Source organism: Lethenteron reissneri, chromosome 7, assembly GCF_015708825.2.
Source record: "Lethenteron reissneri isolate LAM-NWPU_2019-01 chromosome 7, ASM1570882v1, whole genome shotgun sequence".
NCBI lineage: Eukaryota > Metazoa > Chordata > Hyperoartia > Petromyzontiformes > Petromyzontidae > Lethenteron > Lethenteron reissneri.
In genome coordinates, this window is record NC_083785.1 from 7,455,541 (window position 1) to 7,483,234 (window position 27,694).

At 55.8% G+C, this 27,694-nt stretch overlaps 1 protein-coding gene across 1 annotated transcript in view; it reads left to right on the forward strand.

The window, feature by feature from the left end:
- The first annotated feature begins 1,226 nt into the window (after window positions 1-1,226).
- Window positions 1,227-27,694, forward strand: part of LOC133356668 (contactin-associated protein-like 2) — a 160,185-nt gene continuing 133,717 nt past the window's right edge. Inside the window, exon 1 of the mRNA XM_061574311.1 lies at window positions 1,227-1,866. Within this exon, the coding sequence (XP_061430295.1) occupies window positions 1,788-1,866 (79 nt within the window). The 5' untranslated portion in view covers window positions 1,227-1,787. The remainder of the gene's footprint in view (window positions 1,867-27,694) is intronic.

The window sequence follows — 27,694 nt, forward strand, 5'->3', positions numbered from 1 at the left end:
TAAAAATTTGAAAATATACAAAGGTCTCCGATTTGGTCGAAAGGCGCCTCTGCGGTGATTGGTCGGTAGGCAGACTTTTAAAGGGATTGGAGGAATACGTTTAAAATGCGGTTAAGCGGAAAACAGAGCGGGTCCCTTAGAGGGGAACGGCTGTGATTGGGCTAAGGAAGAAAAACAACAACACACAAGGACAAGTAGGTTCCAGATTGGGGGGGCTGGGGGGGGGGGTGACGAGCTGCAGGTAAGGACGTAGCCCAAGGGCCCCGTGTCCTGTCCGTGGACCAATAAAGTGGCTCCGATCACATCGTCGTCCGAGCCGCTACACGCTGTGCCGCATTATCCCAGTAGCACAAGTAGCTACACATGTAGTAGCTACACATGTAATAGCTACACATGTAGTAGCTACACATGTAGTAGCTACAACACGTGTAGTAACTACACATGTAGCAGCTACATGCTCCGGACCCCACACCTTCAAGGGCCCCCGCGCTAAATGCTTTCAATCTATCAATTCCGGTTCAGTGATTCTGCACTTGCTCTATTACTATAGTACTATACCGCCTTTGACTTTTACGAAGGACTGGGTGTTTAAGCTTAACGATTTGTCGTATTATCCGACTGTACAGCAAATGACAAAATACAATTACTTTATCATGCAAATTTCAAAATTTGTGTTTTAATATTTGTGCTTTTTTAAATCGTAGGGCCCCTTTATAACATATATTACAGGCTCCGCACGAGCTTAATCCGGCACTGCCGTTACACAAAGACAAAAAAAACCCCACAAACATTGGCACTGCCGTTACACAAAGACAAAAAAAACCCACAAACATTGGCTAGACACCCCAGCGAGCTCTGAGACTCGGCGAGTCTTACCTGCGTCGCAACTACCGGTGCGAAAGAAGTTCAACATGACACACACACACCACGGCGTGCTGCTCCGGCGCTGTGAATATTGACTCGAGCATTGAGAACCATGACGTCACCACACAGAGTGCAACCACTGAACTATGACATCACCAGAGGCAGGGGCGTCACGTAACACTCCGATGCCGTCATCCTCAATTTCACGCCATCCCCACCCAGTGCCCCCCCCCCACCTCTCCGGACCTCTCGGCTCCCCACTGCCATCCCAGCCCCCAACATCATCACCATCGCTACCCCTCCCCCCCTCCTCCAAACCAACCCCCCCCCCCACCACTCCACTCCGTCTCCCATTTCTCCGCTGTCTCTCCCGGCGGCTGCTCTCTGTGCTCTCAGAGAGGAGGAGGAGAGAGAGAGACACACAAACAGGGCAGAGCATACGTTCACCTCCATCCTCGACTGCATCGACAGCATCACAGTGCCCCCACCACCACCATCACCGTCCAGCAAACAATAGGCGCTCTCGCTCCACCCCGTCTAGGCAATAATCGCTCCATTGTCAGCGGAATCGGCATCAGCTGCTGCATCATCAGCGGCAGCGTCGGTGTCATCGTCAGTAGCAGCAGCAGCAGCCGTAGCATCAGCAGCAGTAGCATCAGAATCAGTAGCATCAGCAGTAGCAATACCAACATCATCACCAGAAGCAGCAGTAGCATCGGCATAAAGAGCAGCAGCAGTATCATCATCAGCATTACCATCAGTTGCGCGAGCAGTATTATCATCATCTGCATTACCATCATCAGCAAGCAGCATCAGCAACAAGCAGCAGCAGCATCACCACTGCCAGTCGGACGAGCATCATCAGGTGAAGAGGAGGAGGAGGTGGTGGTGGAAGAAGAGGAGGAGGTGGAGGAGGAGTCGTGATGAGGTGGACACGGGGAGCACTCATCGGGCTCTGGGCGCTCTTCGCAGGTGCACGTCCAGCACCGGCCGCATCGCCAGGTGAAGCCCTAGCGCGGCTCGGCTCGGCTCTAGCGCGGCTCGGATTGGCTCGACTCTAGCACGGCTCGGCTCGGCTCTAGCGCGGCTCGGCTCGGCTCTAGCGCGGCTCGGATTGGTTCGGCTCTAGCGCGGCTCGGCTCGGCTCTAGCGCGGCTCGGCTCGGCTCTAGCGCGGCTCGGCTCGGCTCTAGCGCGGCTCGGCTCGGCTCTAGCGCGGCTCGGATTAGTTCGACTCTAGCACGGCTCGGCTCGACTCGGCTCGACTCTAGCGCGGCTAGGCTCGGCTCTAGCGCGACTCGGTTTGGCTCTAGCGTGGCTCGGCTCGGCTAGGACCGGGTCGGGTTGGGTCGAGGGGTTCGCGTGAAAGGGGGAGGTGGATGGGAGAAAAGTCGTCGGATCGGAGAAGCGAGTCGATGTGTGCCGGTGGTGGACGGGCGAGTGGCTGGTTGACGGTTGAGATGGGTGGGTGGCTGGATGAATTCGTTGTTGGCTGACTGGTTGTTTTCGTGAGTGGTTGGTTGGGTAAGTGGTTGGGTGGGTGAGTGGTTCGGTGGGTGAGTGATTGGTTGGGTGAGTGGTTGGTTGGTTGGGTGAGTGGTTGGGTGGGTGGTGGTTGGGTGGGTGGGTGGGTGAGTGAGTGGTTGGGTGGGTGGGTGGGTGAGTGGTTGGGTGGGTGGGTGGGTGAGTGGTTGGGTGGGTGGGTGGGTGAGTGAGTGTTGGGTGGGTGGTGGGTGAGGGGGTGGTGGTTGGGTGGGTGGGTGAGTGAGTGAGTGGTTGGGTGGGTGGGTGGTGAGTGAGTGAGTGGGTGGGTGGGTGAGTGAGTGGTTGGGTGGGTGGGTGGGTGAGTGAGTGGTTGGGTGGGTGGGTGGGTGAGTGAGTGGTTGGGTGGGTGGGTGGGTGAGTGAGTGGTTGGGTGGGTGGGTGGGTGAGTGAGTGGTTGGGTGGGTGGGTGGGTGAGTGAGTGGTGGGTGGGTGGGTGGGTGAGTGAGTGAGTGGTTGGGTGGGTGGGTGGGTGAGTGAGTGGTTGGGTGGGTGGGTGGGTGAGTGAGTGGTTGGGTGGGTGGGTGGGTGAGTGAGTGGTTGGGTGGTGGGTGGGTGAGTGAGTGGTTGGGTGGGTGGGTGGGTGAGTGAGTGGTTGGGTGGGTGGGTGGGTGAGTGAGTGGTTGGGTGGGTGGGTGGGTGAGTGAGTGGTTGGTGGTGGGTGGGTTGGGTGGTGGGTGGTGGGTGGGTGAGTGGTTGGGTGGGTGGGTGGGTGAGTGGTTGGGTGGGTGGTGGGTGGGTGGGTGGTTAGTGGTTGGGTGGGTGGGTGGGTGAGTGAGTGGTTGGGTGGGTGGGTGGGTGAGTGAGTGGTTGGGTGGGTGGGTGGGTGAGTGAGTGGTTGGGTGGGTGGGTGGGTGAGTGAGTGGTTGGGTGGGTGGGTGGGTGAGTGGTGAGTTGTTTTACTGGTTAGGGTAGGTGAGTAGCTGGCTGGTAGGTTATCGGGTTGATTTAGTGTAACTGGCTGGTTAATTGAGTGATTCAATGTCTGAGCGGTTGGTTTGGTAAATGGTTGGATGGCCGGTTGGGTGGGTGAGCGCTTGAATGTTTGGTTAAACGTGACTGGATGGTGAGTTGTTTGGGTCCGAGTTTGGGGAGGTTACTTCAACTGATGCCCCACGTCGATTCTTATAGTTTGGTGGCTTATCTCGAACAGAAATCGGTACCTTAATTTAGTGGCCCGTGGCTTCGCTGAATTATAATTTGCAGGCTCAAACGCCTGCTTATCTTCTGAGATCCCGTAGAGCATACGAATACATTCCAGGTGATTGGATCGGGCTTGCACAGGCGACTACCCGTGTATCGCAGGTGCTATCGGCTGCTGCAGGTGTACTTTATGGGCAGCAGAGGGTTAGTGTAGCAAAATCAATCGTTTTATGCTCCGATTTTTCACCGATCCGTACTGACCAGAGTGATGAAGTATGACAAAAACATAATAACCCCCACGTCCCGCACGGTACTGGGGATAGGGCCTTCATCCAGCAGGTGGATTAATGAACAAAAATATTGCACAGGTTACGGTTTATCTGGCAGTGTAATGCTTTCTTTATCTGATGGACGAATTGTATTTTAATGGGTTGGTGGTGAATCTTGTACGATGTACATTGATGCCTTAGCCAATGGGAGGAGGTGGTGGTCCAACTTGTTATATCAATGGGTCACCTGACGGGTTAGTAGCCGACGGGGTCAATGGTCAATAGAGTGGGCTCATGCTTTTATCTGGGCGGCCAATTCCTCCCGCGGTTTCTGCTGCTGCTGTTGATGATGTTGAATAACCCTGCACTCCCACGCCTCTCTCATCACCTAGAGCAGTAACCAAAAACTATAAAAATCCACGGTGACCACGGGGAGAGAGCGAGAGAGACACAAACTCCATATATACAGCAGGCGTCAGAGTTGGGATCAAACCCATGACCTCCTGCATACCAGGCGAGGGAATTAACATCTCGCCACCGTACTCCTCCACAGCCCCCTAACCCCCCACAGCCCCCTAACCCCCCACAGCCCCCTAACCCCCCACCCTCGCAGCACACAGCACCGTGCACCAACAACAACAACAACCGCCATTCAGTAATGTAACCACGGCGCTTGTGCCAGGCTATGTGCACTTTAAGGCCAAGTGAAGTGTCGAACGCCCGCTGGCAGGAGGCCACGCGACAGACCCAGTGGGTGCCATGGGTCGACTGACTGAGATGACTGAGATGACTGGCCGATGCACCACCCGTGCCCGCTACTGTGCCAACTTAGCTGTGTTTTATTCGCCCTGCGCCCCGCTCGTTGTTGTGAGCGTCGCTCCTCTGCTGCCCTCCGTTGTTGCTGGAGGGGCGACTGCCTCCAACTGCCTAGCAGCAGCAGCAGCGTCCTTCACGAGCCTCCTCCTACACAGAGGCCGATGTTGACAACCGCTGGTATCGTGCACCATTAACCCTCATCCACACAGACAGCCCCCGGGGGGGGGGGGGGCGGTTGGCTGTGTCCGTGATGCCAATGTGGCATCTCGTTCCGCGGCGCGTTTAGCGGCCACTCATCTCACGGGCAGCGGAGGTGCCTTTGGCCGGAGGGGAACAGGCGAAGTTGTTGCGGCTGAACGGAACGCAGGAATTGTGGTTGCGAGGGTTGTTGTGGTTGGTGGTGGGAGCTGGGGGAGAGGTGCTCACTGGTGGTGGTGGACTTGGAGATGGCGGTGGTGGCGGTACAGCTGATAATTTGGTGGTGATTGGTGGCTCTGGTGGTGGTCGTCGTGGTTGTGATACAAACAAAGTGCTGGGGAGCGGTGGCGCGACGCTTTCGCGCGCTGCGCTACGAACCCGGCGAGACCCCGAGTTCGATTCCCGCTCGCGACCAATAGCAGTGGCCAAACATTTGAACCGGTCCTGGGCCTCCCCTAGATCGACTCAGCCTCAAATGAGTACCTGGTGCGATGAGTAAAAAAAAAAAAAAGCATCGCCACTCGGGAGACAAAGACGGCCGGGCGTGGCGCTGGCCACCCACCCCCCCACGCACCCACCCCCGCGTGTGCCCGTGTCGGCTTTCATCGGTGCGAACAGTGCTTGCCCCCAACAGTGTTAAGGGCTGGGGTGGGGGTTGTGGAACAAAGCACCCCCCGCCTCGCCTCTGGTTGTTTGTGTGGTGAGTGAGGAGTGGGGGGTGTCACCATGACGAGTTCCACTGCGTTCATCACGGGCGCGCGATCACGCAGGCGTCTGGCATTTATTTGTAATCATTCATGATTGTGAACCCACGCTGTGTGCGCGCCACAGAGTGCGTGCGCGTGTGTGCGTGCGCGTCAGTGTCATTGTGTTCGTATGTGTGTGTGTGGTCCTGGGCCTCCCCGAGGTCGACTCAGCCTCAAATGACTAACCGGTTCGCCACTGGGGAGACAAAGGCGGCCGGGTGTGGTGCTAGCCACTCACCCCTCGTGTGGCAATCGCCCAAAGCAGTCTGTATGGCTCTGGGGGGAGGCCTTTAATTTGTATGAATGCTTGTCGGTATATTTGTTGGGGAGCGGTGGCGCTGCGGTTAGCGCACTGGACTACGACTTGCGGTTCGATTCCCGGCGGCTAACATTGGTGACGATTATCTGCACTGGTCCTGGGATTGCACAAGGTCCACCCAGCCCTTAAATGAGTAACTCGTTATCGTGACAGTTTGACACGTAAGAGGCTTTGACGACCAATATTATGAATAATACATTTTTGGGGTGAGATCGCGTAAGTGTAAATGTGTCGTTAGCCCGCCACCACCCGACACAGCCAACCAGTAAAGGGTTGTCACGGAAACAAACCGTGCCAATCAGTTACTACTTCAGTGTGTTGGAGAGTAAAGCCACAACATTTACATTTTGAGCACGACGTTTCGCTGGTTTATTATTTCCAGCAGCATCGGGCGATTTTGCTAGAATTTTGCCAGCATTTTGCCAGAATGCCGCGTGCAAGCATCAGCATTGAGGATACAAAAACGGCCGGGCGTGGTGCGGCACGGGATGCAATTTGTTGAATTTCCCGTGGGGGGGGGGGGGGGCGGAGGTTACAACTGGAAGGTTATCGCCAACCCGCACTGACCAGCCTAGTGAATGATGCTAAAATCCCCAGGGCGTGACGATGCCTTAATGCAATAAGAAATTGATGCTTGTTGAATTTTTAAACCGGTGATGTTGTTTTCATGTTTTATACGCACTTTCAAGTAATACTACATTCTACCCTGGGGGAGGGGGGGGGCTCAGTGAGTCTCAAGGCTCCCTCCGAGGAGGGTCCTGCCTACATTGAGATGCGTGGCTTGCAGCCGACAATGAGCGCTCGGCCCCACGTGGCAAGGAACCACAGAACCCGAATAAAACCCAGCGCGCACAGGACACCCACAGCTCCTCACAGATAGATTCAAGAATCTTGATAGCACGCGCTGCGCTGCCTGGGCAAATCACCACCGCTCTCAGTCCCCACACCTCAAGCCGTCTCCCACTCGAGTGCTAACCAACCCCGAACCCTGGAATTGTCAATTCAACATCTTTTATTCGGCAGGAGAGAGGGGGATATACATTTATCCACCTCCGGGGATGACAACTGAGCAGTCCCGGGAATAATGAGAGCAGAGCTCTCTCCCTCCCCCCCCGTTCATCCCCCCCCCCGTTCCTCCCCTCCCCCCGTTCCTCCCCTCCCCCCGTTCCTCCCCCCCCCGTTCCTCCCCTCCCCCCGTTCCTCCCCTCCTCTCCTCGTTCTTCATCAAAACCGCACCGTGGCGCTGCCCACAGCGCCCACCAATGGGGCGGTGGCGGAGCGGGCGAGCGCTGCGCTGCGCTGCGACCCCCGGGGGCCACGGGTTCCATTCCCGCTCACGACTCGGCCTCACACGAGTACCTGGTGCGGCGTGCAAACATCGCCACTCGGGAGACAAAGGCGGGCGGGCGTGGTGGCTGGACACCACCCCCCCCCCCACCTCGCGTGCCGTTTTCGGCCTTAATAGGTGCTCGCTAACCACACTTGCCCCGACAGCCCGTGAGTTTCGAGTGAATATTGTTTAACCAGGTCTTTGCATTTGCGAATGTTTTTTTTATGAAGAGAAACGGCGATCGTTTTACTTTGAGGTGGTGCAGCCAGATGATTGCGGAGTCGGGAGGAGCCGAGTGGTGAATCGGTGCCGTGACGCCTCCTCCTCCTCCCCCTCCACCCCCTCCCCACCTCCTTCCCCTCCCCACCTCCTCCCCCTCCCCACCTCCTCTCCCTCCTCCCCCTCCGCCCTCCTCCTCCCCCTCACCCACCCCCTCCTCCCCCTCCCCCCCTGTTCCTCCCCCTCCTCTCCCTCCTCTCCCTCCTCCCCCTCCGCCCTCCTCCTCCTCCTCCTCCTCCCCCTCACCCCTCCTCTCTCTCTTCCCCCTCCCCCCCTTATTACTCCCCCTCCGCCCTCCTCCTCCTCCTCCCCCTCACCCCTCCTCTCTCCTCTCTCTCTTCCCCCTCCCCCCCCTGTTCCTCCCCCTCCTCTCCCTTCTCCCCCTCCTCCCCCTCCACCTCCTTTGTATTCGTGAATTGGACTTTTGAGTCTGCGTTGCATCTTCCACGGTTCTGTTCTCGGCGACTTGAACCGATTGAGACCTCAAGAGGCGCGGGTGGAGTCTAGATTTGCACGAGTGACCCCGGGCCACGACCAACGTTACGCACTAAAAAGCGAACGCAAATGAAAATCAGAACGAAGAGCTAAAAGCAATTAAGCATCGCAGGATGAATGCATGAATCTTTGGCAACGCAATTCCTCGCCGCGTAACTTGGCGAGGCTAGAGGGAGGTGAGGCTACAGGGAGGTGAGGTGAGGGGGAGGTGAGGGGGAGGTGAGGGGGAGGTGAGGTGAGGGGGAGGTGAGGTTAGGGGGAGGTGAGGTTAGGGGGAGGTGAGGGGGTGGTGAGGTGAGGGGGTGGTGAGGTGAGGGGGAGGTGAGGTGAGGGGGGGGTGAGGTGAGGGGGGGGTGAGGTGAGGGGGAGGTGAGGGGGAGGTGAGGGGGAGGTGAGGGGGAGGTGAGGTGAGGGGGAGGTGAGGCTAGGGGGAGGTGAGGCTAGGGGGAGGTGAGGTTAGGGGGAGGTGAGGTTAGGGGGAGGTGAGGTTAGGGGGAGGTGAGGCTAGGGGGAGGTGAGGTTAGGGGGAGGTGAGGTGAGGGTGAGGTGAGGCTAGGGGGAGGTGAGGTTAGGGGGAGGTGAGGCTAGGGGGAGGTGAGGTTAGGGGGAGGTGAGGTTAGGGGGAGGTGAGGCTAGGGGGAGGTCTCTGTGTGTAGCTACAGCACTGTACAGCAGCACTGGATGTATTATTTACTGCGACTGTAACGAATCACTCCGATGTTGAGTCGATGAAATAGTCAAGATTTGGTGTCGCGATTACACTCAGGAATCGATCCTCGACTGTGCTGAATGTTTGTGTCAATACACACACGTACACCTACCGGATTATAAGACGCACCACCAAACGCGTGCTTAAGAATACATGGGGGGGGGGGGGGGGGGTGGTAGTGCGTCTTATTATCCGGGGAATACGGCACCTATTGTAATTACGGCGTGTTAACACGGATTTGTTCGTGTGAAATACCGGCAACTGGTAAAAACTAAACAACTGAATCCTGACTGTTGACCGATTCTGAAAACCGCTGTGTGTGTGTGTGTCGCTGTGTGTGTGTGTGTCTGTGTGTGTGTGTGTCGCTGTGTGTGTGTGTGTGTCGCTGTGTGTGTGTGTGTGTCGCTGTGTGTGTGTGGGTGTGTGTGTGTGTCGCTGTGTGTGTGTGGGTGTGTGTGTGGGTGTGTGTGTGTCGCTGTGTGTGTGTGGGTGTGTGTGTGTGTGTCGCTGTGTGTGTGTGGGTGTGTGTGTGGGTGTGTGTGTGTCGCTGTGTATGTGTGTGTGTGGGTGTGTGTGTGTGTGTGTGGGTGTGTGTGTGTGTGGGTGTGTGTGTGTGTGGGTGTGTGTGTGTGTGGGTGTGTGTGTGTCGCTGTGTGTGTGTGTGTCTGTGTGTGTGTGTGTCGCTGTGTGTGTGTGACTGTGTGTGTGTGACTGTGTGTGTGTGTGTGACTGTGTGTGTGTCGCTGTGTGTGTGTGACTGTGTGTGTGTCGCTGTGTGTCGCTGTGTGTGTGTGTGTGTCGCTGTGTGTGTGTGTGTGTCGCTGTGTGTGTGTGGGTGTGTGTGTGTGTCGGTGTGCGTGTGTGTGTGGGTGTGTGTGTGTGGGTGTGTGTGTGTGGGTGTGTGTGTGTGTCGCTGTGTGTGTGTGTGTGTCGCTGTGTGGGTGTGTGTGTGTGGGTGTGTGTGTGTGTCGCTGTGTGTGTGTCGCTGTGTGTGTGTGTGTCGCTGTGTGTGTGTGTGTGTGGGTCGCTGTGTGTGTCGCTGTGTGTGTGGGTGGGTGTGTGTGTGTGTGTCTGTGTGTGTGTTTGTCGCTGTGTGTGTGTGTGTGTGTCGCTGTGTGTGTGTGTGACTGTGTGTGTGTGTGTCTGTGTGTGTGTGTCGCTGTGTGTGTGTGGGTGTGTGTGTGTGTCGCTGTGTGTGTGTCGCTGTGTGTGTGTCGCTGTGTGTGTGTGTGACTGTGTGTGTGTGTGTCACTGTGTGTGTGTGTCGCTGTGTGTGTGTGTGGGTGTGTGTGTGTGTGTCTGTGTGTGTGTGTGTCGCTGTGTGTGTGTGGGTGTGTGTGTGTGTGCCAGTCGTCGTTCTGCATCCTGAATTGTAGCGATGCTCGCGGTGCTTGTTGGTGAACCGCACTGCTGCGTCAACAACAGCGTTATTGTTGTGGCGGTGGTGGCGGTGGCGGTGGTGGTGGTGGCGGTGGTGGCGGTGGCGGTGGTGGTGGTGGCGGTGGTGGTGGCGGTGGTGGTGGTGGTGGTGGCGGTGACGGTGGTGGTGGTGGCGGTGGTGGCGGTGGTGGCGGTAGCGGTGGTGGTGGCGGTAGTGGTGGTGGCGGTAGTGGTGGTGGTGGCGGTGGCTGTGCGGGCTGCTGTCCGTGGTGCTGAAATCGCTTTTGCTTGCAAACTGTAGAATATTGGTGATGGCTGCTCCTGCTACCGCAGCATGTGGACGCTACTGGGCAGTTCGAGGCAGTCGCGCTCCAACAACAACAGAGGGCAGAGGAGCGACGCTCACAACAACGAGCGGAGCGCCGGGCGGCTAAAATACAGCAAGTTGGCACAGTAGTGGGTACAGCTGGTGCATCTACCAGTCATCTCGGTCAGCCCACCCATGGCACGTGGGTCTGTCCCGAGACCTCCTCCTGTCAGCGAGCCTTTGACACTTCACGTGGCCTCAAAGTGCACCTGGCCTGGCACAGGCGCCCTGGTGACGCTACCGTCACTTGGTGGCGAATGGCGGTTGCTTGGTATTGGCTGCTGCTGCGTTGGCGGTGGCGAACAAGCACAATTAACAACAAACAACAGCATCAATACGTTCGTCAATAACAACACTTGTGTGTCCGTGTGTGTGGCCTGAAGACTGAAACGTCTCTCTTAGGCAACGCTTCTGCCAACTGCCCTGCGCCGGTCACCTTCAATATCCCGAGTCACGACCCGGCCTCCGAACCCTGCCTCGCCTGTGGGATTGGACGAGATCGAGGCGCGTTTGTTCAGTGGGGGGTTGGCAGGGTGATGTGGGGGTGGTGGTGGTGGTGGTGTGAGGCGTGGAGCGATAGTGCGACGGTTAGCGCTATGCTGCGCTCTGCTACGCTGCGCTACCAACCCGGCGACCAGAGTTCCATTCCCGCTCACGGCCATCCACATCGGTGACGATTATTTGAACCGGTCCTGGGCCTCCCCTAGGCCGACTCGGCCTCAAATGAGTGCATAGTGCGGTGTGTGAACATCGCCACTGGGGAGACAAAGGGGGCCGGGCGCGATGTTGGCCACCCACCCCCTCGTGTGCCGTGCCGGCGCTCGTAAGGCTCTGCTCGCTAACGGCACTTGCCCCAACAATCTGTGGAGGCTACACGGGCGACCTTTGTCTTTGGTGTAAGGTGGAAGTGAGGCTCGGCCCAACACATTTGTCAGCTGAGCGACTGTGCGGATGTAATCTTGGCCGTAATGTAATCTCCGAGCGAGTGGCGGATGGGGCCGCCGTTAACTCTACGGGACACCAACCGGCACCACGCGCCGTGACTTTAACATCTCAACGTTTCGGTCACGCGCGAGCAGACCAAAAAATCCCAGCCACAGACCCGGGGCAATAAACGCATAATAATGAACGTGATAGGAGCATAGCGCCCCCTACTCCCACCATTCTCCCCTCCCCATATCGTAAAAACATTTTTTTATTAAATGTTTTTTTTATTCTTCTCCCCATTAAAATATTTTTTTGTTAAACTTTTTTTAAATATTTATCGCAGTTGCTGAGCCAAAGCCCCCCCCGGAAATTACGCCGAGGAGGCCAGTGGCGAGCAAGCGCCGTTAAAGTCGCGACGGATAAAGTCAATTCCGGCTACGGCACAGGGAGGAGGCGAACGCGGCGAATTAAGCGACCGCAAAAGGCAATTTGTGCAGTTCGGCTGCAAACCGAGAGGAGCCTCTAAATGCAAAGTCGTCGAGTAAATAACGCGGAGAGACAGCGGAATGGAACGATGGCCACAATCGCCCCCCACGTCTTCGAGAAATAACGTGGGATTCATCGAGAGAGAGAGAGATGGATAAGAGTAAATATGTTTTTTGAATTGAACAAGGTCATATATATAAATGAAATTGGGTTAGAGAGACGATGCGATAGGGAATTGTACGTGATAAATAATTATATATATGAGAGACAGAAAGGGAGACACCGTGGATTTGAGAGCACACACAGGTCAGGCCGTCCGTGAGTGGGGTGCCGGGCCCGGGGAAAATCGCACCGTGTGGGCTCCCCGACGTTAAAGCACGGGCTACTCCCCCCCCCCAAAGCGCGGGGCCCGAGGCGGTCGCCCCGATTCGCCGTACCCCAGGGGACGGCTCTGTACGCAGGCAAACCTACGCAGTCTTGATCGCGAAGTGAACTGAGTGGGCTCGGGCCAGGACGCGTCGTCTTCGCGGGAATAGCTGCGGAGTGGCGGCCAACGGAGGGAACGCGCCCGACAGAGACACGTCCACCGTAGAGACGGAGCGATGAGATCGGCTCCCGTGCAGCCGCTCGGTGGGTTGTTTGCATCGCAGAACGGTGCGCGACGGTGATGGATCGGGGAGGCCTTCATTCAGCAGTGGATCGATCGTGAGCGATGTTACGACAAAACGTCATCACGTACATTCTGCGGGGAATGTCGTGAGTGTCCTGAACGTCTGTCAGATGGAAGGTGCCCTCCCTCCAGACCGCAACCAAAGACAAACATCCCCAGTGTGGCCATAACAGAATGTCGGGGGCAAGCGCTGTTAGCGAGCAACCTACGAAGGCCGGCACGGCACACGAGGGGGGCCCGGTTGGTGACCATCACCGCACGCCCGGTCGCCTGTGACTGCCTCGTGGCGATGTCCACCACGCACAGCCACCCCGAGTGCGAGCAACGCACCCCCCCCCCCCCCCGCGTACTCGGAGGCTGTGAGCGGCAAAATACCACTGCACATTCTGCACCGTGCACCGGGCTGCATACGGCAGCCACGCACATTCGTCTGCCCGACCTTTTGAAGGCTGAGTGCTCATTGTACACTCACTCGCTTGCTCGCTCGCTCGCTCGCTCTCCACTCCAGAAACCGGTTTCATCGCAACTCAGTCTTCGAGTCCCGGTGCGAGTGGACGCATTGGGCCTCTATGTGAGTCTGTGGGTCCTCTGTGAGTCTGTGGGTCCTCTGTGTGAGTCTGTGGGTATATCGGTGAGTCTGTGAGTCTATGTGTGAGTCTGTGGGTCTCTATGTGAGTCTGTGGGTCTTTATGTGAGTCTGTGGGTCTCTATGTGAGTTTGTGGGTCTTTATGTGATTGTGTGGGTCTCTATGTGAGTCTGCGGGTCTCTATGTGAGTCTGTGGGTCTCTATGTGAGTTTGTGGGTCTCTAGGTGAGTTTGTGGGTCTATGTGTGAGTCTGTGGGTCTCTTTGTGAGTCTGTGGGTCTCTATGTGAGTCTGTGGGTCTCTAGGTGAGTTTGTGGGTCTATGTGTGAGTCTGTGGGTCTCTACGTGAGTCTGTGGGTCTCTGTGAGTCTATGGGTCTCTATGTGAGTTTGTGGATCTCTCTGTGAGTCTGCGGGTATCTGTGGGAGTCGGTGGGTCTCTGTGAGTCTGTGGGTCTCTGTGGGAGTCTATGGGTATATTTGAGAGTATATGGGTCTCTATGTATGTATGTATGCTGAACTTCTTTCGCACCGTACGTAGCCACCCGTGCTCACTGGAGTTGCGGGGAATCTGGGCCTGTGGGTCTCTGTGAATGTGTCAGTCGTTCGACAACACGGTGTGATTTCGGTTGGGCAACAGAGACCTGGATTCAAATCCAGACTGCTCAGCAACACCGGCTCATCACATCGCTACCCCCCACCCCACCCTTCCCCCCACCCCTGAACCAACAGACCACCTCATTATATTTAACTTCTCAAATAAATATGGAGGTATATATATATATCTTTTTTTCTTATTTTTATCGAAGGAAAAAAACCCATTCAATTGAACTTCTGTCAGACCCCGGGCTTTTGTCATTAGCGGCTGCCTGATGGCCGCAAACCTCCCTCCTGGTTTCTCCCGCTCGCAACGGCGGTAATGGCTCTCAATGGGCCGGAAATTTATGCAAATCACATCCCTAGCACCAGCAGCAGCAGCGGCGGGCGAGCGAGCGAGCGACAGTTCTCCTCGTCTGCCATTCCCTGCGCCCAGTGGGGATCACAACATCGCATTTATTCACACACCTACCCTCATCACCCACCTCCCAGCCCCCCCACCTCTCCACGCCCCCCACCCGCTCTGTCTCCCAGAGATGGAGCGAGGGGGCCTCTCCTGCGGTGGTGGTGGTGGTGTCGGGGGCGGAACGGAGATTTGTAGAGGTGGGGTTAGTTTAACGCGTAGGCTATGGCGACCACAATTATCCACAATAAAGGTTTTTTATTTAAACCCAGAACCACCCCCCCCCCCTCCCGTTATTATGGAGGTTGGGAGTTATTAGACTCAAGGTAGGCAGAGTTAATTGTGTGGAGCGGTAATGAATATGATTTAAAAAATAAAATAACGTAGTCTATGATTGAATTTTATTTTAAATAATGGAGACGCAAAGATAATAGATTAACATGCAGGTGTGCAGTCGTTCTTGAGATGCCGACAGAGTCGTGGTGGTGGTGGTAGTGGTGGTGGTGGTAGTGGTGGTGGTGGTCGTAGTGGTAGTGGTGTTAGTGGTGGTGTTAGTGGTGGTAGTGGTGGTGGTAGTGGTGGTAGTGGTGGTGGTTGTAGTGGTGGTGGTAGTGGTGGTGGTGGTAGTGGTGGTGGTGGTAGTGGAGGTGGTGGTGGTGGTGGCGGGGTTATGAAATTGCCAGCGCACGGGATTTGCGATCTCCAAGTCGCAGGGTCGACGGTCGGGTTGATCGTTGTTGATGGTTGTTGATGGTTGTTGATGGTTGTTGATGGTGGTTGATGGTTGTTGATGGTTGTTGATGGTGGTTGATGGTTGTTGATGGTTGTTGATGGTTGATGGCTGTTGATGGTTGATGGTTGTTGATGGTTGATGGTTGTTGATGTTTGATGGTTGTTGATGGTTGTTGATGGTTGTTGATGGTTGTTGATGGTTGATGGCTGTTGATGGGTGATGGTTGTTGATGGTTGATGTTTGATGGTTGTTGATGGTTGCTGATGGTTGTTGATGGTTGTTGATGGTTGATGGTTGTTGATGGTTGTTGGTTGTTGATGGTTGTTGATGGTGGTTGATGGTTGATGGTTGTTGATGGTTGTTGATGTTTGATGGTTGTTGATGGTTGTTGTTGGTTGTTGATGGTTGTTGATGTTTGATGGTTGTTGATGGTTGTTGATGGTTGTTGATAGTTGTTGTTGATGGTTGTTGTTGGTTGTTGATGGTTGATGGTTGTTGATGGTTGTTGATGGTTGTTGATGGTTGATGGTTGTTGATGGTTGTTGATGGTTGTTGATGTTTGATGGTTGTTGATGGTTGTTGATGGTTGATGGTTGTTGATGGTTGTTGATGGTTGTTGATGTTTGATGGTTGTTGATGGTTGTTGATGGTTGATGGTTGTTGATGGTTGTTGGTTGTTGATGGTTGTTGATGGTTGTTGATGGTTGATGGTTGTTGATGGTTGATGGTTGTTGATGGTTGTTGATGGTTGTTGATGGTTGATGGTTGTTGATGGTTGTTGATGGTTGATGGTTGTTGATGGTTGTTGATGGTTGATGATTGATAGCCAAACGGGAACGTTTTTTAAATTATTTCTCTCACCCCTCCCTCCGAGTATTCTCGATCGGCACGGTCACGTGTGCTGGGGTAACGCGTGCTGGGGTAACGTGGGGTGGGGTAACGCGTGCTGGGGTAACGCGGGGTGAGATCGCCTCCTCCGACGCGCTCGCCCAGCGGAGGCGCTTTCCCCGTCAGCGGCGCCGTGAGCTCGGCACTTGCAGGGCTTCACCTTTACCCTGCGTCACGTGCACTCACGTGCAGCCCGGTGTGGCAATCCACTGCTGGATGATTGCCTCCCCTACGCCGCGCCGGCGGTGTGGGGAGCGGTCGCGTAGCGGTTAGCCCGCTCACCGCCAACACCGGTGACTATTATCTAAACATGTACTGGGGTTCTCCTAGGTCGACTCGGCCTCAAACGAGTACGTGTTACGACGTATATATAAAAAAACATCACCGTACGGGAGACAAAGGCGGCCGGACGTGGTGCTGGCCACCCCCCATTCATAGGTACGTACGCTGAACTTCTTTCGCACCGTACGTAGCCAACCGTGCTAATAGGAGGAACTCGCTAACAGCACTTGTCCCAACGATCTGTTAAAGGCTCTGCGGGGGATGTTTGTTTGGTGTGGGGGGAGGAGCGGCGGGGGGGGGGGGGGTTATTATAAATCCCTCGTCGGCACCACCGCTGCCTGCTGTCACAGTGCCTGGCCGGTCAAATCGGCTCACGGGGTCACCGCCACGGGGTCACCGCCACGGGGTCACCGCCACGGGGTCACGGCGCGGCGCGGCGCCAACCGCGGCGCCACCGCTCCTCGGCGCCCGCGCGCGGCAACGGGAGAAGCCGGCGTGCGCGCTTGCACGTGGGATGCAAAATTAATTTAGCGTGCGTAGCGCACATCACGTTGTGGCGATTCGCTTTTAAATGGGGCGGGGGGGCGGGGGGGGCGTCATGGCCCGGGTTTTGGGTGCAATCGGAGCCGGCTGCTGTGGAGCTGTGGAGCCGCCTTCTCATTGATTTCCAATTTCGTTCCACGGCGGATGCATTTTGAGACCCCTCGGCCCCCCCCCCCCAACTCAGAGCCGTTACACCAACTGCCGTACTGGACCCGTGCTGGATCCGCACCCGTGCTGGATCCGCACCCGTGCTGGATCCTTACCCGGGCTGAATCCGCACCCGTGCTGGATCCGCACACGTGCTGGATCCACACCCGTGCTGGATCCGCACCCGTGCTGGATCCTTACCCGGGCTGAATCCGCACCCGTGCTGGATCCGCACACGTGCTGGATCCACACCCGTGCTGGATCCGTACCCGTGCTGGATCCGCACCCGTGCTGGATCCGAACCCGTGCTGGATCCACACCCGTGCTAGATCCGTACCCGTGCTGGATCCACACCCGTGCTAGATCCGAACCCGTGCTGGATCCACACCCGTGCTAGATCCGTACCCGTGCTGGATCCGCACACGTGCTGGATCCGAACCCGTGCTGGATCCGCACACGTGCTGGATCCGAACCCGTGCTGGATCCGCACCCGTGCTGGATCCGCAAACGTGCTGGATCCGCACCCGTGCTGGATCCGTACCCGTGCTGGATCCGCACCCGTGCTGGATCCGCGCCCGTGCTGGATCCGCGCCCGTGCTGGATCGGCACCCGTGCTGGATCGGCACCCGTGCTGGATCCGTGCCCGTGCTGGATCCGTGCCCGTGCTGGATCGGCACCCGTGCTGGATCCGTGCCCGTGCTGGATCCGCACCCGTGCTGGATCCGCGCCCGTGCTGGATCCGCACCCGTGCTGGATCCGCGCCCGTGCTGGATACGCACCCGTGCTGGATCCGCACCCGTGCTGGATCGGCGCCCGTGCTGGATCCGCGCCCGTGCTGGATACGCGCCCGTGCTGGATCGGCACCCGTGCTGGATCGGCACCCGTGCTGGATCGGCACCCGTGCTGGATCGGCACCCGTGCTGGATCCGCACCCGTGCTGGATCGGCACCCGTGCTGGATCGGCACCCGTGCTGGATCGGCACCCGTGCTGGATCCGCACCCGTGCTGGATCCGCACCCGTGCTGGATCAACACCCGTGCTGGATCCACACCCGTGCTGGATCCACACCCGTGCTGGATTAACACACAGTAGACACAAAGGTAAAAGTGCAGCCCTGCAAATGCCTTTGCTCACGCCACAGCCGGCGAAAAGGAGCCTCCACTGGATGGGGGAGTGATTGGGTGGCTGGGCTGTTGTGGAGGATGGTGATGAGTGGCGGGTGAATTGTAACGCCGCTACACCGAAGGGGCCCTCGCCGAAATGAGTGGCTCCGACCGTCTCAGCAAAATGCTGCCCCTTACACACACACACACAAAATGCGATTCACCGCTCCACTGGTCTCGATAACCCAGCTTACGCAGCGACACTAATTTCCATCATCCCTTGGAGCCGAGCCACACGTCCCCAGCTCCTGTCAGCCGCAAGCCCTCGCTAGCCCCCTCCCCCGCTCTGCCATCCCCTCCCCTCATCTCCCATCCTCCTCCTCCATCCTCAGCCCCATCGGGTCTCTCAGAGCTCCCAGCCCGTGCTCCTCCCCCGCCCCCCCCCCGGGACTCCTCACCCCGGCTGGGATGACTCAGAGATGGGCGATGGTCCCGGCTGACCTCCATAAAGGTATTTGGCACCTTTCCTTTTCTCGGAACGCCGCTCGGTGTGAGGTGCTCGTCAGCCCACCGTGGCCGGAGCGAGATAGCTGCTAATGAATACCTTGGGCTGCGTCATCTCAGCCAGCATTCAGCCACAGAGACGCGAATTTAGCCGTGCGAACTCAGAGCCGGCCAGCCATTCTACCACCCACTCACTCACTCACCCGATAAACCACCTACCCACTCACTCACTCACCCGATCACCCCCCTACCCACTCAGTCATTCACACGATCACCCACCTACCCACTCACTCACCCGATCACCCACCTACCCACTCACTCATTCACCCGATCACCCACCTACCCACTCAGTCACTCACCCAATCATCCACCCACCCAGCTACTCACTCACCCGATCACCCACCCACTCATTCACTCACCCAATCACTCACCTACTCACCCACTCACCCAATCATCCACCCACTCACTCACTCACCCGATCACCCACCTACCCACTCACTCACCCGATAACCCACCGACCCACTCACTCACCCGATCACCCACCTACCCACTCAGACACTCACCCAATCATCCACCCACCCAGCCACTCACTCACCCGATCACCCATCCACTCACTCACTCACTCACCCAATCACCCAATCACTCACCTACTCACTCACTCACCCACCGACTCACCCAATCACCCACACAACCATCCAACCCTTTCACCCACTGATCCACATATTCACAGATGCACACTCACTGACCCGGCCACTCACCTACTCGCTAACCCACTCACCCCCTCACCCAACAATACACACATCCACTCACCCATCCACTCATCCACATACCCACACACACACGCGCTCACTGACCCAACCACCCACCCAACCACCGACCCACTCATCCACAAAGCCACAAGCACACGCGCTGACCTAACCACTCTGCACCCCAACCAACCCACCCACACGGCCACATATCCAGGCGCACACACACACATGCACACGCACACACACACAAACACACTGACCCACCCGGCCACCGCACGCAAAAAATAGAACTGGGCTAATGAAATCTCTTGGAGGCTTCACGCCGGATTGCCCCTGATTGATGCGCTGCCACCGACCGCCAGATAAAGGTGAATCTCTTGTGTGGGTTTTCTGCGGAGTCTCTGGCCTCCATGTGTTGGAGTGCCTTTAGAGACACCATCGCGACTACGAGAGTGTAATAGTGTGTGAGTGGATGTGTGAATGTGTGAGCTGTGAGTGTAAGTGTGAATTGTGTGAGCTGTGAGTGTAAGTGTGAATGTGTGAGTTGTGAGTGTATGTGTAATAGTGTGTGAGTGTAAGTGTCGGGGAGCGGTAGTGTACCGGTTAGCGCGCTGCGCTATGAACCTGGCGACCCGGGTTCGATTCCCGCTCACGGCTAACACCAGTGACGATTATCTGAACCGGTCCTGGGCCTCCCCTAGGTCGACTCAGCCTTAAATGAGTACCTGGTGCGGTGTGTAAACATCGCCACTAGGGAGACAAAGGCGGTCGGGCGTGGTGCTGGCCACCCACCCCCTCGTGTACCGTTCCGGCCTTCATAGGTGCTCGCTAACAGCACTTGCCCCTACAGTCTGTTCAGGCTATACGGGGGATCTTTGTCTTTGTCTTTGAGTGTAAGTGTGAATGTGTGAGTTGTGAGTGTATGTGTGACTTTGGGTGTGTGGTTGGGGTGAGTGCCTTTCGGGACATCACCGCACCTACGAGTAGCATGGTTGGCTACGTATGATGCGAAAGAAGTTCCGCATACACACGTAGATCGTGAGTGTGAGAGTGAAAATATATGTAAGGTGGGAGCGGTGGCGCAGTGGATAGCGCACGGCGCGATTCCCGCTCACGGCCAACATCAGTGACGATTATCTGAACCGGTCCTGGGCCTCCCCTAGGTCGACTCAGCATCAAATAAGTACCTGGTCCTATGTGTGAACATCGCCACTCGGGAGACAAAGGCGGTCGGGCGCGGTGCCGGCCACCCCACCCCCTCGTGTACTGTGCCGATTTTCAGAGGTGCTCGCTAACAGCACTTGCCCCTACAGTGTGTGAAGGCTATACGGGGGATCTTTGTCTTTGTTGTGTTGGAGTGAGTGCCGCTGGAGACATTTCCGGGACATCATCGCGAGTAGGAGTGTGGCTGAAGGTGATTTCCCCTGCCGTAGCCACTTCGGATAGGCAATGTTTTCTTTTTTATTCAATTCAAGTGCAGGCACGGAGAGTGTGAGGTTTGCTTTGAACCAAGCGAGAACTCCACAGTCCGGGACGAGTCTCATTTGCAAGAGGCCAAAACCCCCTTGGGTGACCGAAATGACAAACGAACAAGACGAATCAAAACGCCGTTGCACATCCAGCTGCCGGCTTGCGTCGGATCGCCGCTATCGAAATGCCTTCGCCAAATCCGCGAGGATTGTTGAGCAAGAAGATGACCTCATTGTCGAGGTGTCTGTATATACACACGCGCACACGCGCTTCGTCTACAGCTGGCTCGGCGAGGCGGCGATTGTACCACGGCGACAAGCACTTGCCTAGATTTGAAGCTTTCGTGACTGCAAGGATTCATACTCTTAGTTTTTTCGGTAAAGTCACGTAGGTAAAAAATTTTAATTAAAATAAGTATAAATAAAAAAATAATAAAATATTTTTTAAATGCTTTTTATTATTATTTTATTTATATTAATTTAAATTTCATTTTTTTTACCTACGTGACTTTACCGAAATAAGAGTCTAAGCACTTGCCTCCCAAAACGCCCGTGCATGAGGATGAGCGGGAGGCCTTTGGCTGCATTCCCGCAATACCCTCGGCTGTGACGGTCAGATCGACGCGCCGTTGTTGTTTTTTTTTTCCACGGCGCTCAAAATTCGTCGATGAAATCTTTCCGAAGCAGGATTTTCTCACGTTTTAGACGAGATACGGAAGCGATTAGAGAGACGGTGGTGGGGGTGGGGGGTGCGGGTAATCGAACGGGTCGTTTTCAAGGACTGACATGGGACAACTTCCAATCAGTGGGTATCGAGTTGGAACTTATTGACAGATGGTGGTGCGTTGGAGATGTGTCCAGGCGCGTTGGCACGGAGTTTCAGAGACATCGGAGCAAGGCCACGTGGTCCAGGCGGTACGCTGGGGGGTTGAGCGTTGTAAGATCTCTGTCTTCTTACACCAGAGGTGTGGACTCGAGTCATGTGACTTGGACTCGAGTCAGACTCGAGTCATGAATTTGATGACTTCAGACTCGACTTGGACTTGCATAACAATGACTTTGTCCCACCTCTGAGGTGTGGACTCGAGTCATGTGACTTGGACTCGAGTCAGACTCGAGTCATGAATTTGATGACTTCAGACTCGACTTGGACTTGCATAACAATGACTTTGTCCCACCTCTGTCTTACACACTCCTCCCTCTCTCTCGCTTAACGGTTGGCGCCTCACGGCGTGAAATACGTTCTCATGATTGTTATTGTTTGACTTGCACCCCACTGGGATTTTTTGCACACAGCGTTGAAATGCGGTGTTTTTTTCTAGTAGACTTTGCAATTTTTTTCCTGTATTTTTCTGTTTGCGCGTAGCCACTTTAAGATGTTTCTTGTTCATATTTTTGTTTTGTTGCGGTTGCACCCGAGTCAAGAGCCGCATGGCTCACAGGGTTATATACCTAATACACGAAACTGAAAACTGAAACTAACGCACACACAGCGTGCGCGTGAGAGTGAAAGTAGATGTTAGGTGGGAGCGGTGGAGCAGCGGTAACGGTGACCCGAGTTCGATTATCTGAACCGGTCCGTGGCCTCCCCTAGGTCTACTCGGCCTCAAATGAGTACCTGGTGCGATGCCTAGCGGAATAGAGGGCGGGGGGAGTGAGGGGGGGGGGAGTAATGACGCGTGGGTGTTAGTCGTGGTCGAAGGAGGATGAGAGACGTCAATTGATTACTTCCTTCAAGGAGTACATTCTTTTGACCGCAAACCATCACCCGCTCCTCCGCAAATGGACGAGTAGATTGCTTCCGCCTCTGGCGGTCCGCTGCGGCGACGGAGCCAACAACGTTCAGTCTTTTAAAACATTCAGACTCGGCTTTGATGTGATGCAGAGCAGCGCACTCATTAGGGTCGGGACTCTGATATTCAAGGTGGCTGCGAGGCGCCTTTGATCACCGCGCGTTGTTTTTTTGTTTGTTTGTTTCTCTATCAGAGGTGGTGCGTCGCTTGGTTCGGAAGTAAAGCAGCGTCGGTGTGCGCGCGCGTGTTGAACTTCTTTCGCACCGGACGTAGCCAACCGTCACTAATCGGAGGTGCCGGGGGAAGGACAACACACTAGCTGTAAAAAAAAGCAGTTCTGCATAAATGAGTATTCGGTTTCAAAAGGGCCATAGCGCACCGGTGGGTTCCTAACATCGGAAGGAAGAGAGCGTTCCAGACGGCCGCAGAAGCGCGTCTGGAAAGCGTCGCGCGATGCGGTGACCGCCGCCGTCTCTTGCTCGATGGCTCGCAGCCAAAAGCCGCCGCTGCTGCTGCTGCTGCTGCTGCGGCTGCTGCTGCTGCGGCTGCTGCTGCTGCTGCGGCTGCTGCTGCTGCGCTGCTGCTGCTGCGGCTGCTGCTGCTGCTGCGGCTGCTGCTGCTGCGCTGCTGCTGCGGCTGCTGCTGCTGCTGCTGCGGCTGCTGCTGCGGCTGCGGCGAGGATGATCAGAGGAGGTTCGCGTGATGGTGGTTTATGCTCCTTGACGAGATGGGCGATGTTTCACGTTCACACTCTTCACTCACTGTGCCTGAATGGGAGGGCGCGCACGGACACGATTGCATTTGGAATTTAGGACCGAAGACAAATCCGCTACTGCATGGATGTCATCCGATGCATTTTGGGGGTTTGTAGTTTTTTAAACAAAAAATATATCTCAATTATATCTTTATTGCTGGGGTCTTTGCCTCACCGGTGGCGATGTTGACACCTCACACCGAGACGACCTAGGCGAGGTCAAGGACCGGTTCAGATGTTCACCACTGGCGTGTTTGTGAACGTGAGCGCGCTAACCCACTACACAACCGCTCCCCGCTTACACCACAACACAACTGCTCCAACAACCAGCCGGGAGTGGCGGTGACGGTCACCGCGGCGCTCGTGCCAGGCTAGGTGCACCGCCGATAATGATCGCCGCCGTTGGCTACGCGCGCGCGTGCGTTCGAGACTGTAGAGGACACGTGTCGTGTCGAGGACTCGCGTGCGGGGGGGGGGGGTCGCGGCACGGATCTCGAGGTGTTGTTGCGGCGTTGACGCGATAGCTGGACCTTGACAAGAATAATTATATTAATGATAATATAATTATTGTTGTTGATGTTCATTAGAATTCATTTGGTTGGGATGCAGATGTTGCGAGCGTGCAGTTGTTAGTCGATTCAGCGTAAATTAAGACCCGACAACAAATAACATTATTTTAATGAACATATCGGGTGAAAAGCCCGCTGAGCAGACGGCAATTTTTCTTCAGAGGCAACCTCACCACGCGTGATAATAGGTCATCGTTACAGTGGCTGATATCATCATCATAATAATCATCATCATCGCCACACGTGGAAATTCATAGCAACAGCAGCAGCCAAAAAATCTAAACGCGCGTCGATTCTAAATGTGTAGGAGGATGGCAAAACTGAAGGAACCCGGATAACAATTCACGCCACCACCACCGGGCGAGCGAGAGAGAGAGATTACAAACATACAACAACAACAACGAGGCATTGCCAGGGTCCGGGATTGAACCCGTGTCCTCCTGCGGTAGCAGGCGAGAGAGACACAAACTGCGGCACCCCACGACAGAGTGAGCCGATCAGTTGTGAAGATGTCAAAGCCATCGATTGGTAGGCTCGCCTCGTGGGAGGGAGAGAGAGAGAGATGGGGGGGGGAGTCGTGTTTCAGGAGATAGCCTGCAAAGTCGCGGTTAGGAGGAGAGCGAATCAGAGTTGAGTGAATCAACTTTAGGTCTCGGTAGGGGCGGCTTGTGTGTGGACACGCAAATGTGCCGAGCCTGCTAGAACCGATGGTCGCTGTCGGAAGGGTAAACGTTGATGCGCTTTACTGGGCCTGGATTCGTTCACATTTCAGCCGCGGTCACGAGGAGGAGGAGGCAATGTTCTAGGGTATGGGCACGCGCCTGGGCCCGGAATGAGTTGGTGAAGATGTTTTAATTCTGGTAGACTTCCTATAGCGACCAGGGCAGTGACGAGGTGTCTCTAAGTAATGACGAGGTGACTCGGTTGAGGTGACTATAGGCAGTGATGAGGTGACTATTCGGGACAATGGCGTTCTCACACTTGACCCTGGTGATGGTGATGATGGTGGTGGTGATGGTGGCGGTGGTGGCGGTGGTGATGGTAGTAGTGGTGGTGATGGTGGTGATGGTGGTGATGGTGGTGATGGTGGTGGTGATAGTGGTGATGGTGGTGATGGTGGTGATGGTGGTGATAGTGGTGGTGATGGTGGTGGTGATAGTGGTGATGGTGGTGGTGATGGTGGTGCCGCGGAACGAGATGCCACATTGGCATCACGGACACAGCCACCCCTCCCCCTCCGCCCCCCGGGGCTGTCTGTGTGGATGAGGGTCAAGGGTGCACGACACCAGCGGTTGTCAACATCGGCCTCTGTGTAAGAGGAGGAGGCTCGTGAAGGACGCTGCTATTGCTGCTACTGGGCAGCTGGAGGCAGTCTCTGCTGCCCTCCAGCTACAACGGAGGGCAGCAGAGGAGCGACGCTCACAACAACGAGCGGGGCGCGGATAAAACACAGCTAAGTTGGCACAGTAGCGGGCACGGGTGGTGCATCGGCCAGTCATCTCAGTCATCTCAGTCAGTCAACCCATGGCACCCGCTGGGTCTGTCGCGTGGTCTCCTGCCAGCGGGCGTTCGACACTTCACGTGGCCTTAAAGTGCACATAGCCTGGCACAAGCGCCGTGGTTACATTACTTAGTGGCGATTGGCGGTTGTTGTTGTTGGCACCGTAGGGAGCACAGCTGGCGCATCTGCCGGTCATCTCAGTCAGTCTATTCCTGGCACCTGGGTCTGTCCCGTGACCTCCTCTAAGCGAGCACGTGGCCTCAAAATGCACCCAGCCTGGTACGAGCGCTGTGATGACGTTCGTGTAGCGGTTAGGGCGCTGCGCTCTGAACCCGCTGATCGATTCTCCCTCGCGGCCACCAACACCAGCGACGATTATCTGAACAGGTCGTCTCGGCCTCAAACGAGCCGGACGTGGTGCTGGCAACCCACTCCCTCGCTACAAGCACTTGCCCCCGACGATATGTTAAAGGCTATACGGGGATCTTCGTGCCGGAGTGTGCATTAGTATGTGCCCGCTTTCTATCAGCTTTAGCGTCATGCTCCGCTGATGATATGGATCGTGTGCGTTGTGTGAGAATGTTCGAAGCAATGGGGAGCTTGAGGCTGAGCCTGCCCTAGGAGTGAAACCAGTCAGCCGTGACAGATCCGTACCAGAGCGGTACCATAGCCTCCTCGAACTCCGAACAATTCTCAATGGAATAGAAATCACATAAATCACCCACGCATAGATACCCACCCAACCACCCACTCGCACAGACATTCATTTACCCACTCACCCAACCACCCACCCACTCACACAGACATCCACCCACTCACCCATCCACTCACCTCACCACTCACCCATCCACTCACCCATCCACTCACACAGATACCCACACAACCACTTGCACAGACATTTGCCAAACCACCCACGCACTCACACAGACATTTACACACTCGCCCAACCACTCACCCACGCACTCACACAGACACTCACACACTCACCCAACCACTCACTCACCCGCCCACCCACCCACTCACACAGACATTTACACACTCACCCAACCACTCACCCATGCACTCACACAGACACTCACACACTCACCCAACCACTCACTCACCCGCCCACCCACCCACTCACACATACATTTACACACTCACCCAACCACTCACCCATGCACTCACACAGACACTCACATACTCACCCAACCACTCACTCACCCGCCCACCCACCCACTCACACAGACATTTACACACTCACCCAACCACTCACCCATGCACTCACACAGACACTCACACACTAACCCAACCACTCACTCACCCGCCCACCCACCCACTCACACAGACATTTACACACTCACCCAACCACTCACCCATGCACTCACACAGACACTCACACACTCACCCAACCACTCACTCACCCGCCCACCCACCCACTCACACAGACATTTACACACTCACCCAACCACTCACCCATGCACTCACACAGACTCACACACTCACCCAACCACTCACTCACCCGCCCACCCACCCACTCACACAGACATTTACACACTCACCCAACCACTCACCCACGCACTCACACAGACACTCACACACTCACCCAACCACTCACTCACCCGCCCACCCACTCACCCAATCACCACACTGCAGGTCACAACACATTTACGCTCCTTCCCTCGCACTGCTCGTCACTGCAATTCCTTCCTCCCCATCATCGTCGTCATCATCGTCATCATCATCGTCATCATCGTCGTCATCATCGTCATCATCATCGTCATCATCATCATCATCGTCATCATCATCGTCATCGTCATCATCATCGTCATCGTCATCGTCGTCGTCTCTGCTCCCCGAGCTCCTTGCTCAATGCAAGGAACTTTCAGCCGTCGGTGAAAGTTTGGTCAAAAAAAAAACCCTCCGTGAGCCACGCGGTGTGGCTCCGAGAAATTAAGGATGCTTAAAATAAAATAAATCATGACGTTTCGGGCACGACACCACAAGCGGACGGACGCTTGTGTTGCGCCCGAAACGTCGTGATTTATTTTAATTGATACCTACGTGATTTTACCGAAAGAACCAAAGAGTATGGATTCCTGCAGTCACGAAAGCTTCAAATGAAGATTAAGGATGCTGTGTAGCGGTTAGCGCTACGGCCAACACCGGTGACGATTATCTGAACCGGTCATGGGCCTCCCCTAGGTCGACTCAGCCTCAAATGAGTACCTGGTGCGGTGTGTAAACATCGCCACTGGGGAGACAAAGGCGGTCGGGCGTGGTGCTGGCCACTCACCACCTCGTGTACCGTTCCGGCCTTCATAGGTGCTCGCTAATAGCCCTTGCCACTACAGTCTGTTAAGACTATACGGGGGATCTTTGTTTTTTTTTGTGAGGGTGTTAACCCCCAGTGGACGAACACAGTGGGCCATGTGTCAAGCGGCCAGCAACAAACAGCACGATCGAAGGTGTGTTGGATAAGAGATGCTGTAATAGGTTCCTTCGATGGAGCAAGGTCATTGTTAGGACGTGGGGCGACGATAGGAGGGAGGAACT